Source organism: Epargyreus clarus, unplaced genomic scaffold, assembly GCF_041222505.1.
Source record: "Epargyreus clarus isolate Ecla_fem2 unplaced genomic scaffold, WU_Ecla_fem_2.2 ptg000036l, whole genome shotgun sequence".
NCBI lineage: Eukaryota > Metazoa > Arthropoda > Insecta > Lepidoptera > Hesperiidae > Epargyreus > Epargyreus clarus.
Genome location: NW_027332241.1, coordinates 947,110 through 967,955, shown reverse-complemented (window position 1 = coordinate 967,955; position 20,846 = coordinate 947,110). Strand labels below are relative to the sequence as shown.

Genomic DNA, 20,846 nt, shown 5'->3' with positions numbered 1-20,846 from the left:
ATGGTTAATATAAAAGATATTTAAGTAAGCATACTTAGAAGAGTAAAATACATAGATAGATCACTCCTAACAAGAAAGCGTAGCCAGTTTTGAGAATTAGAATTGTTGCGTAAATAAAGTTTTGCCATGTCTCCGTGCTAAAATGTTCCTAAAATGTTTGGTAACACTTATTTATTTATTACGTTACTACTACTACTATATACTACTACTACTACTATACTATGTAAGTATTACTTATTTATACATACATTTTCTCTAAAATGCTTTTATTTGTCAAGAATTCAAAAAATAACTGACATTTGCCTTTTGTGGGTTCATTCAATTTCAAGGCGGTGAAGTATCTTTCAGTTTTACTTATCAAGGTATAAGATAAGTTAAGGATATCCTTTTACGCCGAGGTTCTTAACCTTTCATAATAAAGGACCGTTAAATACATTTCACAGGCATTTATTCAAGTTGCTACGTATTTGAGGGTCGAAACTTCTAACTGGATTTTAAACCAGTTGACCACAACTGATTCAGCTGAAATCTTGCAAACACGTTTTGTTTGATTGACAATGACATTCGCTTAGTGACGTATATTTATTTTTTAAATACGGGAGTATTTTTAGGGTTCCGTAAAAGGTTAAAAACGGAATCCTTTTACTAAGACTATTGTCTGTCCATCTGCCCGTCTGTCACATGGCTCTACCTCTTGAACCGTAATAGATAGACATTCGAAACTTTTAATAGTAATTTGTATACTTATGTTATAGTTGAATATTTAAAAATAAAAAATAAGCTAGACGATTTAGTCAGGAGTATAACAATGCCAGACGCGTGCAAAAAAATATAAAAAGTTCACTTGAGGCAACTTAAATTGGGTATTGAGTATTGAAATTTTAATGTGGTATCAAAATACTTTATTTCATTATAAAAAATGTGTATTGCAACAAATATATTGTTTCGGAAAAAAAAAATTAAAAAAATTGGGGTTGATTTAGCTCCGCTACTCACCAGCAAGGGGGGGTCCGGATATAATAGGAGAGGTAGGTGACAAGTTTTAAGCTTGCCTCAAACACCTACCTTAAAAATTGGTGCTAGCTCTCGGACCATTAAATAAGATCCGGAAAGAAAATTCTGGTATGTTTTTGTTGTGCGTAATAAGTATAATAACTTAATAATATTATACGATCGCGAGATTGTTTTTGTTTGAAGACGCTAAACACTGGAAATACCAGTCATAATAATAAATACGGCCGAGCCGGTTTTTTTTTTCTTCGACTTGGCGCGAGCACTACCATGCCCCCAGTCAAATGCAAGTTGACTTCGCATAGGGTTCCGTAGTACCACATTCTTTTTGTTTTTTTTTTTTTATTTTTAGTATTTGTTATTATAGCAGCTATTGAAGTAAATGCATTGTTAAATCCTGTACTGTCTATTTATTACAGTTCAATAGATTAATCGAAAAACGAAAAATAGCTGTTTCTTGTAAGGTGATCTCCATATATTTTTATTTTTAGGATTTGTTATTATAGAGGCCACTGTTATACATACTCTGTAAAAATTTCTAGTGTCTATCTATTACGGTTCAGGAGACAGAGCCCTGTGACAGACGGACAGACAGCGCAGGCTTGGAAAAGGGGTTCCGTTTTTTTTTTCTGAACCCCTGACAACGTGTGTACCAAATTTCATGACAATCAGTTATCTAGTTAAGGCGTGAAAACAAACAAACAATCCTTTATTAAGTAGTTATGTGTACTTAGTATACTAATATTATAAAGAGGAAAACTTTGTTTGTTTGATTGTAATGAATAGGCTCAAAAATTACTGGACCGAATTTAAAAATTGTTTCACCATTCGAAAGCTACATCCACGAGTAACATAGGCTATATTTTATATGAAATATATTTGATAAATAGATTTTGAGGCGGTATAAAGTTTGCCGGGTCAGCTAGTCAATGTATATAGTGCTTTTGTAAGCTATCAATTTATTAAGTTGGCAATAATGACAAATTAAATTAAATCAAGGCACGATTATGTAAATTATGGATTGATCTTTATCTTTTACATGCCTGCGTGTACGCATGTGCGTTGCTTTTTATCTATTTATTATATATTTACTAGCTGACTCGGCAAACGATGTGTTGCCATATAAATAAAAAAAATACGTGTGGCACTCGGAGACTGCCGCGGTAAAGCTATTGCATTTTTTATGCTATGAAAACGCTCAGAAGGAATTCCAGAAATACAATATATTCTTCCATAATCATCAACATTTACATTAATACATCTTTATCCACTATTTTATCATATCTCCATTATATAAGACATTGCAAATATCAGCTGACATTTCATAACTCCAAGCAAGACCGAACATTCTAAAATATAAAATAGAAAAGTATTTAATAAGTGACATAAAGTATTAACAACCAGCAATATAAATGGATCAATGCGATGTGCCTGTGACATTTGGCCGAATGTTACAGGTACATCGCATTTTTCATTAATAAATGCACTTTGTTTATTCATATTTAAAACACTTTGTACACAAATTATTTGTACCATAAATCATAATGGCGTTTCGATTTTGTGCTGTCAAGTCTGTCAGTTGTAATTGTACGTTTAAAAATAACAAACACTCTTTTACGTTATTTTATCAATCCAGAATTCAACATAGCTTATGTTGATAAAACATATTATTTGGATAATATGGTAATATAATTTTGAATTTTATAATGGAATATAAAATATACTTCACGCAATTATAAGATTTCTGCACGGATTATAAAAAAATGTGTATTACTGCCATCTGTGTTCAAGTTGACGAATTAAGGTTATCAAATAAAATAATAAGGAATGTAAAATAATACTTTATTCAATTATATCCATATTTTTCTATTGACAGTCAACAACTCGGTTGCCTGGAGACTTGATATCCAACAGACCTCCACCGCTATTTTCACTTACACCACCAGGGGCGCCGGCAGCATTTGGTCAAGGTGACGGCGCACCAGTATGCCATTTTCAGTTCTGACTTCATAATGGAGTCTACCTAATCTTCGGATGACGACTCCGAACTCCCATTTAACTCTTGGGTTGGTGTAACTGCGGACTTGTACCTTATCACCTTGTCCGAACTCCTGCGTTGGCGGTGCATTGTAATGTAATCTGGATAGTGGGGCGGATTTCTTAAATAAGGCATGCATATAGGTTCTTACCTCTCTGCCGAACATTAACTGATAAGGTGATAACTCTTTTGTATTAGGTGTACGTCTCAAGCGTGCCTTGACAGTTAACAGTTTATCAAATAAACTTCCGCTCTTGCTGATATAAAAGAACATTCAGGTATTAGCCGATTATTTTCTTTTTGTACATTCAAAAATTTAAATTTTAGCTTTGTATATATTTCTCCAAATTCGTACCTGTATTTTATTTCCTCTTCTAAATTTTCTTCTTCTGTAAGCCATTCAATTTTTTCTTGAATCGCGTAGAATTTGTTCAAATTTTCTTGTAAAGAATTCAGTCGTATATTTATTTCTTCAATGTAAATTTTTTCTATTCCCGAAATGTAATTTTCGGTTCGTTTCATTAACCCACGTAATGTGGCTCGTATTTCCTTATTGTTTTTTAGTTCATTCGACATCTCGTCGCCAATAGCAAATAAAATAATAAGGAATGTAAAATAATACTTTATTCAATTATATCCATATTTTTCTATTGACAGTCAACAACTCGGTTGCCTGGAGACTTGATAGTTGGATATCAAGTCTCCAGGCAACCGAGTTGTTGAAAGGTGTTACTTATTTTCGTTACGGAATTTCTCGATTCGGTCGCCGCGCTCAAAGCCCGCGATAAAAGCTATGCAATAGCTTAAAAATGTTAAGGGTGAGCAACCCTTATCACTAAGGGGTATGGAAAATAGATAGTAGCCGATTCTCAGACCTACTGAATATGCATATAAATTTGGTGAAAATCGGTTAAGCCGTTTCGGATGAGTACGGTAACTAACATTGTGACACGAGAATTTTGTATATAAGATATTTAAAACATTACTTACTATAGTTTAGTAAGTAGTAATAAGTCGGACATGGAGAGGAAAAGTGTGATTAGACGGTGGTAGAACTTTCTGTCGTTTGACTCCAGCGGCATTGTGTTACGGTATTGAGGGAGACATATTATCCAAAGTTTACCAACTTATTCCTAAGTAGCTGACCTCAGGTAGGAATCTGATCTAATCTGGCGTTGATTAACGATATCCATCAGAGGTAGTAGCTCACCATTAACATGCTCGGTTGCAGGTTCTAGAAAATCTTTCTTTTCTAATTTACGTTTTATTTGTTTCAGAAAATGAATTACACCTTAGAACCTTCCCCTTTAACCAACACTGATCTGACGAAAGACAAAATGGACAAATGGGTGGAAGGCATCGCGGGGGGTGAAAAAATAGAAGTTGATGTCTATGGAAAACCTACTGAGAAGCAACTCAAAGAGCTGGAGAACGTGAGGAACTTGAGTAAGGAGTTGCAGGATAACTTACAAGTAAGTGTATAATAATTTTAATTCAAAGGTTCCGAAGATAGAACCATTTTGATATAATATAGAAGTAGCAGACGAGGATGCAGTCCACCTGATGGTAAGTGACTACTGTCGCCCATGGGCATATAATCAATCAAATAAGATTAGATTCTTACCTGAGGTTGGCCACAGCGCCACTACCCCTGAAAACTAAGCTGGAACGCCTCGGATAAGTATATCTCCTTTACCCTTCAAACCAGAACACAACAGCGCTTAACACTGCTGTTATTAGAGCAGAAATATGTGTGGCGGTATTGCCGCCGGAGTCGAACCACAAAGGGTTCTACCACCTTCTAAATACTTCGACTTCGGCACCGCTACACCTATGTAGAATGTGGTAAGGGAGAGATAGTCCTCAGGGGTAGCGGACCCCTGAGGACTAAGGTGGAATGCCACGGAAAAGTATAATTTCTGAACCACCCTTCTAACCTGAACACAACAGCGCTTAACACTGCTTATTTGACAGATATAGGTGTGGCGGTGGTGTTGCCGGAGTTGAACCATAGGGTTTACCACCTTTAAACTTTAGGTATTAAGTAGGTTACAGATACCGCATTGGCCCTTACCAGTAACTCTACAAGCTCCTTTGCTACTCAAATCTGACCAAAACTGATTTTCCAGGAACTAGAAAACGCAGTGCACATCCCCGAAGTAGAAAACCAGGCTCTAACACCAACCGCACCTATCTTGGACTACTCAGAAGACCATGAGTTTGTCGCTGCTAACCAACTCGAAGGTTATTACGCAGAAGAAGACAAGATTGACGCGAAAGAAGAAGAGAAGAGAAGGCTGATGAAGGGTAATGCGGCTAAAACAGAGATCCAGCAGTTTTATAAGGATCAGAGTGTGTTTTTGACTGGTGGCACCGGGTTTTTGGGGAAAGGTAAGTTGCTTGCTTGGTTGGGTTAGGTTAGGTTATAGTGTAAGTTAGCATTCGACATCCTACATTTTTATAATATAGGAGTAGCAGACGAGCATGCAGTCCACCTGATGGTAAGCTACTGCCGCCCATGGACATCTGCAATCAGTCCCAGATAGGATTAAATATTCCAACCTGAGGTCGGCCACAGATGCGCCGCTACCCCTGAAGACTAAGCCGGAACGCGTCGGAAAAGTATGTCTCCCCTTACCACACCCTTCAAAAAAGAACACATCGACAGCAGCGCTTAACACTGCTGTTATTAGAGCAGCAATAGGTGTGGCGGTATTGCCGCCGGAGTCGAACCACAAAGTGTTATACCACCTTCTAAATGTTTCAACTTCTACACCTATTTAGAATATGGTAAGGGAGAGATATATGAACGTTTTTAATAATCAATCGATCCAATGTTTTGCATACAAACGATCGATATTTGACAACTACTGCATACTTAATTGTTCAATTTGGATCTTTGGTGGGAATTCAGATTGAGTTTTAATTGCGGGCTTTACCCGAGATATTTAAAATATGTGGTCAGGGGTAGTAACGCATTTGTGGTCGATAAGACTCTAATCCTATCTGGGGTTGATTATAGATGACAATGAGTGGCAGTTTATACTTATCATCACATGGACTGCAAGCTTGTCGCTACCCTAAATGAAACGCGGCTGAAATCATCGACATTATTTATTTATATCGAAGGCCTGAAATATCTACATTTTAGTAGATATGTCGAAAAATTTAACAAGATATTATCGATAATTATATTGATAATTCCAAACGTTTACATAATATTCAAGCAGAATATTCAGAACCATTTTTAGCTGATAAATTTCAAAGATTATAAAATTTTGGCGACATTTTGTCGCCGTATAGAACATTCTATTTCCAAATCAATATTTATTATGTTTTGACATTGACAGCTGTCAATCTGTAATTTAGTCGTTTTAAATTTAGAGCCTGTGGACGGATTTCATAAATAAGGAAAATAAAGTTATTTAAAGATATTTACTACCGGTGTGTTTGTATATAAATTCGTTTTAATATAGTTAATTAATTATTCAACGTACTACAGGTCGAGTTCCAAGGATTAAGTTAATTAAGAATTGGTTAAGTGTGATCTGTTATAGCAGTGATATTGGTTACGAATCTCGGCCTATTGATCGAGAGGTCCGAGGTTCAAATCTCACCTCTGATTTTTCAAAGTTATGTGCGTATTACAAAGTAATTATTATTTGCTTAAACGGTGAAGGAAAACATCGTGAGAAAACCTGCATAGCTAAGAAATCTTAAAAATAAAAAATGTTTTCAAAGGTATGTGAAGTCTACCAATACGCAGTTGTCCAGCGCGGTGGACTATGGCCTAATCCTTCTCATTATGAGAGGAGAGCTGTGCCTAGCCCATATTATGCACCAATTTCAGATCTATCATCAGAACCTAAGTATCATTTAGATCATTGGTAAGCCAATAAGAATCAAGAGAATCTAAACTCGATGGCATTGGATCATTACTGTCATTAGGGTTCCGTAAACAAAGGGTAAAAACGGAACCCTATTACTAAGCTTCCGCTGTCTGTCCGTCTGTCACAGAGCACTATCTCTTGACATGTACGAGTAATAGATAGGCACTTGAATTTCTTACAGAATGTGTATAAGTATGGCCGCTTTAACAACAAATAATAAACATAAAAATATCTTGTAAACAAATGTGGATCGGCATACAAGAAATCGTCATTTTTCGGCGTTTTCCGCTTCATCTATCGAACCCTAATAGGTAAACAGTTCAAATTCTCACAATACATTTACTTCTATGAGTCCTATGCTAAAATGCTGATGATGATACAATGATGATGAACAATGATGCTGCTTCTATGATACAATACGAAATAAATATACCCAATAAATATAATATAAAATACATATATACCCAACAATAATAACAAGGATATAATCCGAAAACACTAAATCATTTTTCATATCAAATTTGACTTTTGCGATTACGGGATTGTTTGGAGACGTCGGTATGCAAATATGCTACTAATATGCAAATATGCAAATGCATATAATCCGATTTCTATTTATAAACCATAATGAAAATATATGCACCGATTTATAAAGGGTAACACTGACATTCAAATTATTATTCTTTAGTAATGTCATGGTCGCATCAAATACGTTGTATTTATCTAAAAATGGCTTTTAGGAGGATCCCAGTGTAGGATGACCTTCACCGAGCTGGTTAATGGATGCAATGTGTTTTTATATTAAATTAAATATGTCAAAAGTATATTGTAAATGGGTTGACGAAAAAATCAGTCCAGAGTATGAGAAAAATAATAATAACATAATTATGTTATAAACGTTTTTAAAACAATTTATTTGTACTAATAATTGTTTACAATTATGAATTTTACTGTTAATTGTATTAGTTTTACTAGGGTTCCATAAATTGTTAATTGTATTAGTTTTACTAGGGTTCCATACCCAAAGGGTAAAAACGGAACCCTATTACTAAGACTCCCTTGTCTGTCCTTCTGGCCGTTTGTCACGACACTATCTCCTGAACCGTAATAGATAGATACTTGACATTTTTACAGAGTATGTATAAGGGTGGCCGCTATGACATCAAATACTAAAAATAAAAAAAGTTGTAAATAAATGGGGGTCGCTATACAAGAAACCACTATTTTTTGACGTTTGACGCTTTATCTATTGAACCGTAATAAGTAAACAGTTCAAATTTTTACAATGTATTTTCTTCAGTGGCTGCTATAACAAAAAATACTAAAAATAAAAAGAAATGAAAATGTTGATGATACGGAACCCCGCTATACATACTCTATAAAATCAAGTATCTATCTATTATGATTCAGGAGATAGAGCCTTGTGACAGACGGACAGACAACGGAGGGTTTCTAATAGGGTTCCATTTTAAAAATGTTAGTTAAAATGGAAGCCTGTTATAGTCCGCGTAAAACTGCTAGTCCGCTCTGAATATAATAAAAGCGTGTTAAAAATGAATCGCGTCGTCATAGTAAGTTGTATGACTACACTTGCTGGCAACAACTTCAGAGCGGACTAGTAGTTTCGCGATAACTATACTAATAATGAAGGAGTTTTACTCGATTCATAATGACAATACATGACAGTACAAACATTGAACGTTAGCGCTGAACCCTTACGTCGAGTCCATAGATTTATCCTACTGAATGGTCGAGAGTCGAGTCTGACTCGCAATCATAGATTAGTAAAGATGACTCACTCCTAACAAGAAAATGTACCCAGTTTTGAGAATTGAAATAGTTGCATAAAAAGTTTTGCCACGTCTCCGTGCTAACATGTCCCTAAAATATTTGAAATAATTATTTATTTATTATGCAAATTACGTATTAGTTATTTATTCGTAAATTTTCTCTAAAATTGTTTTTATTTGTCAATAATTAAAAAAAGAACTTACTAATAAGCCGTGTGGCTTCATTCAATTTCAAGGCGGCGAACTATCTTTATTAATCTATGCTCGCAATTAAGATATTTTTCCGTTTATCTAGAACAGTCTGGAAAAAATATAATTACACACGCATAAAGAAATAAGGTCAACATCATTCTATTCACTTATATGTTAAAAATCGTAGGCGTAGTTAAGGATGGCAATGGATATGGTGAGGTCGCAACCTTCAAACTGGTATAGATGACTATGTATTACTGACGCGTATATTTTACTATTTATTCTATACCTTTTGTCCGTGGGTTCGCTCGCGGTCAGAGATCAGGCAATGCAATTATTCGATAATTGTATGCTGTTCTCGAACCTAGCGATTTTTCCGTATTGAGATATCGGCCGTCCTACTGATATACCGAAATGCGATTTCAGAGAATGGAGATTATCCCGGTTTTTTTACCGATTTTTGATACATGTTAAGAAATTGGGGATAAAATAAAATATTTACTGATAATTTACAACTATTTTGGGATGATAACAGGTTTCTAAACAGATAGTCAACTATCAGCTAAAAAAAGATCGTCAGGAGTAAACAATCTTCCGGGACTAGAACAGAGGGCTACGGTATCCCCTGCCTGTCGTAAGAGGCGACTAAAAGGGGGCTTCCGGGGTTGCGGGCGGCAAAAGTGGGAGCTCGAACCGTCCAGCAAGCGACCCCGGGAAGGACGGCGGTATGGTCGCGTACCGTCGTGAACACTATATATGGTGTGGGAGGAGCGAAAACTGCTCCCCCAGGGCAGAGCCCGATCGGGGCAGCGCGCTTGGACTCCGGTTGTGTTCCGTCGGAGATCCCGGAGTTCTCCAACAAGCGTTGAGGACGGCCACCGGGGGGGTTTTAGTGCGGTAAAAATCCCACATAACCCGGCGTCGGTGGCGGTGGGTACCTTTTAATATTTGGAAATCCCGATTTTGGGTACGAATATACCGATTTTACTGAACCCTGATCGTATGTTTTGTATTTGATGACATGGCAGTGATAGCCTAGCCTGGAAATCGGTCGCAGGTTCGAATCTCAGGCACATAGGGCTTTTTCCTTGAGTTTTTTTTTGTCAACTATGTTTGACTCGTAATCGGGAGTCCCACTGCTGGGCACGAGTCTCCCTATAACTGAGGTCTGATAACGCGAAAGGTACACCAACACCAACTAAATTGAATAATTAAAATTATAAGTCATTAACATTAACATTACATCATCTTCATATAGATCCATCATTGTAACTTTAGTTTAATATAATGTACTGTAATGTGCAAACAAATTATAAATAACTATGTACTTAGTGCAAAAATATTAATGTTTTGACCTTGGTTGTAAATCTATATATATAAACATGCGTATTTGTCTGTATGTCCTTGGTTGTAGATCTATATATATAAAGATGACTGTTTGTCTGCACGTCCTTGTTAGAATCGTGAACTATGCATTTGATCATGTGATGATCTTTAGCAAAGTTGTGCATGAGCCCACGAAGGTTTCTGTGGTACGACCAATTTTCGACAGATGGCGCCACTGTCATTCCAATGAAGGTGGTAGAACCCTTTGTGGTTCGACTCCGGCGGCACCACCGCCACACCTATTTCTGTTATAACAGCAGTGTTAGGCGCTGCTGTGTTCCGTTTTGAAGGGTGTGGTAAGGGAGACAGACTTTTCCGAGGCGTTCCAGCTTAGTCCTCAGGGGTAGCGGCGCATCTGTGGCCAACCTCAGGTAGGAATATCTAATCCTATCTGGGGTTGATTACAGATGTCCGTACGGCAGTAACCACTTACCATCAGGTGGACTGCATGCTCGTCTGCTACTCCTATGTTATAAAAAAAATCATTTTCAGTTATTTATTTTAAAACGCGGGCGAAGCCGCGACCTTTACTAGTACTAGGACATTATAAAACGCATCAGTTGTAGAAATATTGCGACATTGACATAAAACATTATATCCTGTCTCTTTCTTTGTTATATAATATAATCGGGTAAGAAAAGGACAAAGAATATCGTTTTGTAATTTGGTAGAAGATTAGCGCCATCTATTGACAAGTTGTGAAAGATAGCCACAAAATAATATAAAATTCAATTTATATACATTGGTAGACCTTAAATAAATTTAAATAACATCGTATTATATTTAAATGATAATTCGTATTATATTTACATGATAAATAAACGAAAAAACTGACAATCCATGACTATTTATGTGACGTCATGCTAAATCCAATATGGAGGATGTTTAAGCGTCCCCAATGATTTGAATTTTAAATAAACTTTCACAGAGGAATCCGAAAAAAACATATTTTAAAAAAGTTTTATAAATATAAATGATTTAAGTTTATTTACTTCAAATGAGATATTTTATTAATGTTTGCTTTCGTCTACAATATTTTAATAACGAAGTATTAATTAACATGTACAGAAAAGTTCACGGATCATGTTTTATTTATTGATTTATTTACCCGTGGATGTTATGCGGAACTTAAATTGAATGGAATCGTACGGATTGGTCATTAATCATATTTCTTCACAAAAAAGATAACCTCAAACAAAATATTGCAGCTGGGTCGCTTTAATATTTTGTATAGATACTAGTGGTGCCCGCGGCTTCGCCCGCATTTTAAAGAAATAAAATGACATACATAAAAGGGAAAATTTGTACCTGCATTGGAATGACAGTGGTGCCATCTGTCGAAAATTGGTCTTACCAACTCTCAAACCCTCGTGGGCTCTTGGACAACAACTTTGCTAAAGATCATCACTTGATCAAAGGCATAGTTTCTGATTCTATAACTACTTACGAATTAAAAATTAATTAAAAAGAACCTTTTCCCACGGACTAAATTGTAAATCTAAACCATTTTCAAGTCCCCTTGAACACACACAACAAATTTCATCAAAATCAGTCCAGTCGTTTAGGAGGAGTTCAGTGACATACACACGCACATAGGAAATATATATATAAAGATTTTTGGTAGAACCCTTTGTGGTTCGACTCCGGCGGCACCACCGCTACACTTATTTCTGCCTCACAACAGCAGTGTTGAACGCTGCTGTTCTGGTTTGAAGTGTGGTAAGGGAGACATACTCTTCCGAGGCGTTCCAGCTTAGTCCTCACTGGTAGCGCGTCTGTAGCCGATCCCAGGAAGAATCTAATCTTATCTGGGGTTGATTACAGATTTCCATGAGCGGCAGTAGGTTATCCTCAGGTGGACTGCATGCTCGTCTGTTACTCCTATATTATAAATAGTAGCCTACGCAAGTTAACCTTAGCCACAATACTTATAATACAATTATAACATTCTTCATACAATTTAAATTTATTTTGAATATTCAGTAATGTCAAAAAGTCAATGAAATGCATTGTATCAATAATTAATTTAAATAGAATGGAAAATTTTATAGTGAATAAACTAAACTAGAGCACGTTTTCTGTGGCTTGGATTTATAACCTAATTCATCATCATCATCAACTCATTACTGTCCCACTGCTGGGTACGGGTCTCCTCTCAGAATGAGAAGGATTAGGACATAGTCCATCGCGCTGGCAAATGCGTATTGGTAGACTTCACATACCTTTGAGAACTTTTTTTTAAGATATTCAGGTACGCAGGTTTCCTCACGATATTTTAGTCCATTGAACTGTTACATTTTTTAGGCCTAACCTTGCGTTTTTTACGGACGCAATTTTATTTGTTTGAAGTGTAGGGGGGAGGGGGCAGTGTAAAGCTAATACCAAGTTTGTGGGGTCGCCACCCTTGTCCCATGGCCGCCATCTTGAAAATAGGGGTTGAAATGGTTTTTACGATATATCTCTTAAACTATTTATCAGATAAAAAAAAAATTAAAAACATTCTTTGTTGCAAATTAAATTCTCTATAACTTTGATCCAGTAACTTTTTGTCGTAGAACTATAAATGAAAAAGTTATAAGCGAAAATGTTAAGAAATTCGAGAAAAGAAATTATATTATTCGATATAACTTTGTTTTTGATCATTTTACGAAAAAAATATTTCAGACCATTTTTGTAGCTAATTTTTTGAGGAACAACTTTTATAAGCAACATTTTTTTATTAAGTCAATAGCTAAGGTTTTACAGCGCTCTGAAGTGAGTACTATTTGTCAGCACTCTTAACTATACATATAATAATGTGTCATCAGTTATTTTTTTTATTTTGTTATTATAATTTTTTTAATTATGAATTTGGCAATATTATAATAATGAATTATTGACTCTTTTCCTCACCACCCACGAGGTAGAGTCTAGAGGCGCGTTTTTTTTGGGGTTTGGGGATACCACGTCCCCAATAGGCATAATCCACGGTGATTTTCTAAATTAAAACTACTCCTTCCTCAGTCTTTTCGATGGACTAGCCCTTTTTTTTTTTTTTTTGTTTTCGAGGGGGAAACCTTCAAAAGGTACCCGACGACGTGGGAGCGACGCCGGGTTATGTGGGATTTTTACCACACTAAAACCCCCCCCCCGGTGGCCGTCCTCAGCGCTTGGTGGAGAACTCCGGGATCTCCAATGGAACACAACCGGAGTCCTCCAAGCGCGATACCCCGGTCGGGCTCTGCCCTGGGGGGAGCACTTTACACTCCTCCCTCACATCTAGTGTTTACGACGGCATGCGACCACACATGCCGCCGTCCTTCTCGGGGTTGCTCTACGGACGGTTTGAGCTCCCACTCTTGCCGCCGGCAACCCCGGAAGCCCCCTTTTAGTCGCCTCTTACGACAGGCAGGGGATACCGTAGCCCTATTCTAGTCCCGGAACTACAGGGACACGATGGACTAGCCCTACACTTCAAAAAAATAAAATTGCGTCCTCTAAAAAACGCTACCCCAAATGTAACTTTTCAATGGACTATTTTCCTTCACCGTTTAAGCAAGTGATAATTAATTTCTAATCCGAATATAACTCTCACCTCAGATGTGCGTGCAACCTATTTGTGTATAATAACAGCAGTGTTAAGCCCTGCTAGTCCGGTTTGAAGGGTGTGGTAAAGGATATATACTTTGCTAGCATTCCAGCTTAGTCCTCAGAGGTAGCGACGCATCTGTGGCAGACTGCAGTAGCAACGTTATCTGGGGTTGATTACAGATGTCCATGGACGGTAATAGCCACTAACTATCAGGTGGACTACATGCTCGTCTGCTACTCTTAATATATTATAAAAAAAACTTCTTTAATAAAAGTACCGCGGACCTAGTCCTAAGGAAAGGCGGGCCGCAATTGGCCCGCGGGCCAGCGGTTGTCCATAAAATATAATATTATGCGTAGTATAGTGCGCGCCTGCTAGTCCGCTCTGAAGTTGTTGCGGGCAGGTGTACTCACACAATTTACTATGGCGACGCGATTCATTTCTATATTCAGAGCGGACTAGCAGTTTTACGCGGACTATAGTACATTAAAGAAATAATTAGCATAGATTGCGTTAATAAGTAGAAATCTTGATATGAATAATGGCAGTGCAAAATTAGTTCAATTGTGAAATATACAATCACTTAACAGCATATTTCGCCAAAATTATAATATTTATAATAACGGAATTTGGTAACTCAATTTAAATTTAAATTATAATTGTTCGTGCTATGTCGTTCTCATTTTTAGGGTTCCGTACTCAAAGGGTAAAAACCGAACCCTATTACTGAGACTTCGCTGTCTGTCCGTCTGTCTGTCACGAGGGCTATATCTCCGGAACCATAATAGATAGACACATGAATTTTTTACAGAGGATACGTAACAGTGGCTGCTATAACAACAAATACTAAAAATAAAATAAAGTTGAATATTAAAGGGGGTCTCTATACAACAAACCGGTATTTTTCAGCATTTTTCGATAACTGTTAAACCGTACTAGGAAGACGGTTGAATTTTTTTAAAATTTTTGAAATCCATTTACTACTATAACTGATATTATAATAAATACAAATAAGAACAATAAAACATATTTTAATATGGTTATTTTATAAAAATAAGAAAAATATAATGAACATTTGGTGGTACGGAAGCCTCCATGTGCGAGTTCGAGTCGTACTTGGCAAAATTTATTTTTAAAATATAGGAGTAACAGACGAGCATGCAGTCCACCTGATGCTATGTGGCTACTGCCGCCCATGGACATCTGTAATCAACCCCAGTTAAGATTAGATATTCCTACCTCAGATCGGCTACAGATGCGTCGCTTCTGAGGACTAAGCTGGAACGCCTAGGAAAAATATGTCTCCCTTACCACACTTCAAACCAGAACTCAGCAGCGCTTAACACTGCTGTTATGGGGCAGAAATAAATGTAGCAATAATGCTTCCGAAGGGCTTTATCACTTTTAAAATGTCGTAATTCTTAGCATTTATTCTTATCATCAATTATAAATTTTATCATTTCAATCGCGTTACTTACTTAGTAATACTTTTATTACGCGTGTATTTTTAATTCCAAACATTTTGCGAATAAAAATCTGTTTAATAACCTCTTTTATGATTTGAACGCTTTTCCGAGGCGTTCCAGCTTACCTCTCAAGGGTAGCGGCGCATCTGTGGCCGATCTCAGTAGGAAACTAATGTTATCTGGGGTTGACTGATGTTCATGTGTGGCGGTAACCACTCACCATCAGCGTAAGCTCGCCACACCCTCTGGTGTGTACAACGGCACTCATGTCGCCGTCTTTCCCGGGGTCGCTGGCCGGGCGACTCCAGCTCCCACTCTTGCCGCCCGCTACCCCGGAAACCCCCTTTTAGTCGCCTCTTACGACAACCTGCCTTTTTTTTTTGTTATCGAGGGGGAAACCTTCAAAAGGTACCCGACAACGTGGGAGCGACGCCGGGTTATGTGGGATTTTTACCGCATTAAAACCCCCCCGGTGGCCGTCCTCTGCGCTGCGTAGAGGGCTCCGGGATCTCCAAAGGAACGCAACCGGAGTCCTCTTAGCGCGTTGCCCCGTGGGGCTCCGCCCAGGTGAGCTTGACGCTCGCCACACCATCTGGTGTGTACGACGGTATGCGACCACACATACCGTCGTCCTTCCCGGGGTCACTAGCCGGGCGGTTCGAGCTCCCACTCTTGCCGCCCGCAACCCCGGAAGCCCCCTTTTAGTCGCCTCTTACGACAAGCAGGGGATACCGTAGCCCTATTCTAGTCCCGGAACTACAGGGAACACGACAACCTGCCTATCGATAGCGTAGTCTTATTCTGGTCCCGGAACTACTGGGACAATCCGTTACCACTCCCGAGAACTATAGTCACCTCGAAAGTCAATCGGCATCCACAAAACCGTTTTATAAAAAATATGTTAAAACAGAAAATAACAGTTATTTTCAAATGGTAGGTAACATAATAAAAATATGTGTAAAAACATTTAATTTATTTCGTTGCAAAAATCTCAGATTATGAAGGAGTGTGGTAATATTAATTTTACAAGACATCCGTTAACTAAATCAAAATGTTTTGCAAAAGTTTAAATTAAATTTGTCTGGTAAACTGGTGTTTTTGTTTTGCAAGACATTTGCAACAAATGTTATGGATTGGCTATGCAGATAAATTGCATTAACCGATTCCCATTCGCCATTTTTGAATGCAGAAATATTTTGCAATGAATTATTGGTCTAGTAAGAACTATTCGATAAAAACATATAACAAGTATGTCGTAATAATTGGCCAAGTGTCAGTCGTACTCGCATATTCGTACCATCAAATTTTTATTTAACAACAGTGATAGCCTAGTGGTTAAGAAACTCGTCCTCTCAATCCGAGGTTCAAATCCCAGACCTCTGATTTTTCTGAATTATGTGCGTATTAGAAATTAATTATCACTTGCTAAACGGTGAAGGAAAACATCGTGAGGAAACCTACATACCTGAGAGATTTATAAAAAAAATCTCAAAGGTATGTGAAGTCTACCAATACGCACTTGTCCAGCGCGGTGGACTATTGACTAATCCTTCTCATTCTCAGAAGAAACCCGTGCCCAGCAGCGGGACAGTAATGGGTTGATGATGATTTGATTGCAGAAATATATCGCAATTAATTATTGGTCTAGTAAAAACTATCCGATAAAAACATCAGAAATATTATTATATTCCTAAATAATAATAATACAATTTGCGGTTAAATTATGATGGCGAATGAATATGTATTTAACGAAATAATCTACATCTACACTATCTTTACTAATATAATATTATAAAGAGGAAAACTTTGTTTGTTTGTTTGGTTGTAATGAATAGGCTCAAAAACTACGGGACCGATTTTAAAAATTTTTTCACCATTCGAAAGCTCCATTATTCACGAGTAACATAGGCTATATTTTATATGAAATATATTTGATAAATAGATTTTGAGGCGGTACACAGTTTGCCGGGTCAGCTAGTAATAAATAAGCATATAATAATAAGCGATTTAAAGAATATTAATTAACGTAACAACTTATTAGGTTTAATATGAATTTTAAAAAAAATCGGCCTTCTGTAGGCAAAAATTGTTTAAGATTCATTATTTTTAACGCACTTTTTGGACAAAGACTTTCTAAGATAATCTACAAAAGTTCTAGCAAACATTTTTTAAGATTTATTTAAATAAAATGGCATTAAGAGTGCAACGCACTTTTTACAAAGACTTATTACGAAGTTTCGTAATGAATTACATTGGAGTCAAGTCAATATCCATTAACGGAAAGATTTAGGTTTTTTTCTCCAACACTTAACGTGTAATCTTCGAGTTCAAACATCAAAATAATTGTATAAAACTAATAACGGGTTCTTTAATAAATACCTTTTTGAATACGTGACGATGCATTAAAAATCTTGTGTATTTTTACAAGTGTTCATTTGACTTGATATTTTCGTACAAGTTATATAAAAGTAAATAATCATTTAATGTTATTAAATAAGGATTTGTTACATATTCAGCTTATTTATTGCGGTTACATACCTTACTATTATTATTTGAAGGTGGTAGAACCGTTTGTGGTTCGACTCCGGCGGCACCACCGCCACACCTATTTCTACCTAACAACAGCAGTGTTAGGTGCAGCTGTGTTCTGGTTTGAAGGGTGTGGTAAGGGAGACAGATTTTTCCGAGGCGTTCCAGCTTAGACCTCAGGGGTAGCGGCGCGTCTGTGGCCGACCTCAAGTAGCAATATCTAATCCTATCTGGGGTTGATTACAGATGTCCATGGGCGGCAGTAGCCACTTACCATAAGGTGGACTGTATGCTCGTCTGCTACTCCTATATTATAAAAAAATCCTATTTAGTTAATATTTAATCTTCATTTTGTATTTGTGGCACCTACGGTGGCACTTAGTCACTTACAAATTGTCAGGTACAATATTTTTCTTAAACTACTACCGGATCGGAACGCGACCTCTACTGAGAAGATCCGCATAGAAACTCAATGGAATTGTCGCTTTTTTATAACAATAAATGATGATGTTATAATTTAAATATTATCTCAAGTTGAAATTTTGATTAATTCTTCGACATTTTATAACGTTATTATCGTTATAACGTTACGAAAATAACATTATAATATAATATATCTCGTTATAATGTAACGAAAATAATGTTATGTTATTAATATTTTTTACAGGTTCAATTTAATTTGTTGTGTTTTTTGTTTTATCTATGCATGGTGTGTAGTTTACTGCGTAATTTTGTTACGCCATTTGTTGTATTAGTTGAAACACAATGTACTTTATTACTTCTTTTATTTATTAGGACTCAATTAAACATTACACTTTCTTACAGAACTCCTAATCCTTTTTTACTCCCGCCATCTTATATCCTCTTGTGCGGTTTTAGTGTTACCAGCTCCCTTTCAGTGTTGCCACTCGTAGCTCCCTTCTACCTGTCATGTTCCATTCTTCCAACATCCTCCTCTTTTAATCTTTTAATGAATTGTGTTTTACTATTTGTTACATGTTATGACAATTTTGTTACAATGTCTTGTTATACAAAATTATAATTACAAATTACAAATATTATTATCCTAATGTAAATTTAAACAAATATTTATTTTCTCTTAACATAGTCGTTAAGTTAATCACCATATTTAATCAATAATCATGAACATATTTTGGTATGTAACATACATAATAATCATCCAGATATTTAGGTTTCCTTACAAGCCTTTCAGACCTCCTTTGTGACTGTTCCGGATCAATAGTATTATCCTTTTCTAAATAATCTTCAACAACTGACTGACTATTATTTTCACCGGTTGAAAGACTTGTTGGTATCCCCTCACAAAATTGATCTAAGTAATCACTATTTATAGGCCTGCCTGGTGAAATGTGAGAAAAGGCTTTATTCAAATGCCACCGATTCCGTCTAAAGTTACCCTTGTCAGTACTTACAATATAAGATCTAGGTTCATCACATTTTTTTACAATAGTCCCATAAGATTTTAAATCTGTAATCCAAACTTTATCTTCTATGTCTAAATCTGGCAAATTTGATGCTTTATGCCTCTTATTGTAGTAATATGCAGTCTTATGTTTCCTTTCAATTTGTTTATTCTTCAATATGTCTTCAACTATTACCGGCTTATTTAATTTACTAGGTAGAATAGGTAAATTGTCACGTAATTTACGATTGAACATTAATTCTGCTGGACTATAACCCACTTCCAAAGGAGTATTCCTATACACTAGCAAAGCTAAATAGATATCTTCATTTTTAGACAATAAAGACTTTGCTATTTTAACCCCAGACTCTGCCAGTCCATTACTCTGTGAATAATAAGGACTGCTGGTGATAGATTTAAACCCATACTCATTAGCAAAATTATTAAACTTACTTTTAAATTGCGTGCCACAGTCTGACCTAACTACTTCTGGTATGCCATATCTGGAAAATACTTCTTTACACTGAATTATTACTGAATCTTCGGTTAAGTCTTTTAATTTTGAAATTTCCAGAAATCTAGAATAATAATCTATCATTACAATGTACCAACTATTGTTAAATTTAAACAAATCGATTCCTACTTTCTGCCAAGGACGATCAGGTATGGATTCAATAATCATTTCCTCTTTGTGATTTTGATAAAGTTCAATACATTTACTACAAGTTTTAACCTTACTTTCTATTTGCTTAGACAGTCCTAACCACCAAACTGATTGCTTAGCACGTTCTCTGCATTTTGAGATACCCAAATGACCTTTATGTATTTTATCTAAAATTTCTTCTTGCATGGAATTTGGAATAACAATTCTGGAATTAAATAAAAGAATGTCAGCTTCGATAGAAAAGTTAACTCTGTACTGATAATAATCTTTGAATGAACCTAGACAATTTTTTCTCGGCCAACCTTGCACAGTAAATTGCTTTAATTTGATACAAATGTTACACTTATTTTGTTCTACTTTTATCCTTTCTAATATTTCACTTGATAAGGTTTCATTAGTGAGTGAATTAAGATCTATTTCTTCCAAATTTTGAGTAACATTAGTTAATGGCATAGGTTGCCTTGATAATGCATCTGCCACTACCAATTCTTTACCCGGTGTGTATACAACTTTGTAGTCAAATTTTGTAAGTTTAAGCCGTAATCTTAACAATCTTGGACTCAGATCATTTAATTGTTTAGTTTGTAATATTTGAAGGAGTGGTTTATGATCTGTTTCCAAAATAATTTGAATACCTACAATATAGTCTTTAAACTTCTCAGCTGCCCAAGTAAGTGCTAAACATTCTTTTTCTATCTGTGCATAGTGTTTTTCAGCTGCTGTGAGAGTTCTACTGGCATACATAACAATTGATCGTTGACCCTGTCTATCAACTTGCATCAAGGCTGCTCCCAACCCATAACAACTACTATCAGCTGATACTATTATGGTCAGAGATGGATCATAATGTGCTAATGTAGGTGATTCTTTGAGTTTATTTTTTATG

At 36.3% G+C, this 20,846-nt stretch overlaps 1 protein-coding gene across 1 annotated transcript in view; it reads left to right on the top strand.

The window, feature by feature from the left end:
- LOC140756894 (fatty acyl-CoA reductase wat) overlaps nucleotides 1-20,846 on the top strand; it is a 59,957-nt gene that overhangs the window by 14,669 nt on the left and 24,442 nt on the right. Inside the window, exons 2-3 of the mRNA XM_073092429.1 lie at nucleotides 4,327-4,521; nucleotides 5,179-5,440. Coding sequence (XP_072948530.1) covers nucleotides 4,330-4,521; nucleotides 5,179-5,440 — 454 coding nt within the window. The 5' untranslated portion in view covers nucleotides 4,327-4,329. The remainder of the gene's footprint in view (nucleotides 1-4,326; nucleotides 4,522-5,178; nucleotides 5,441-20,846) is intronic.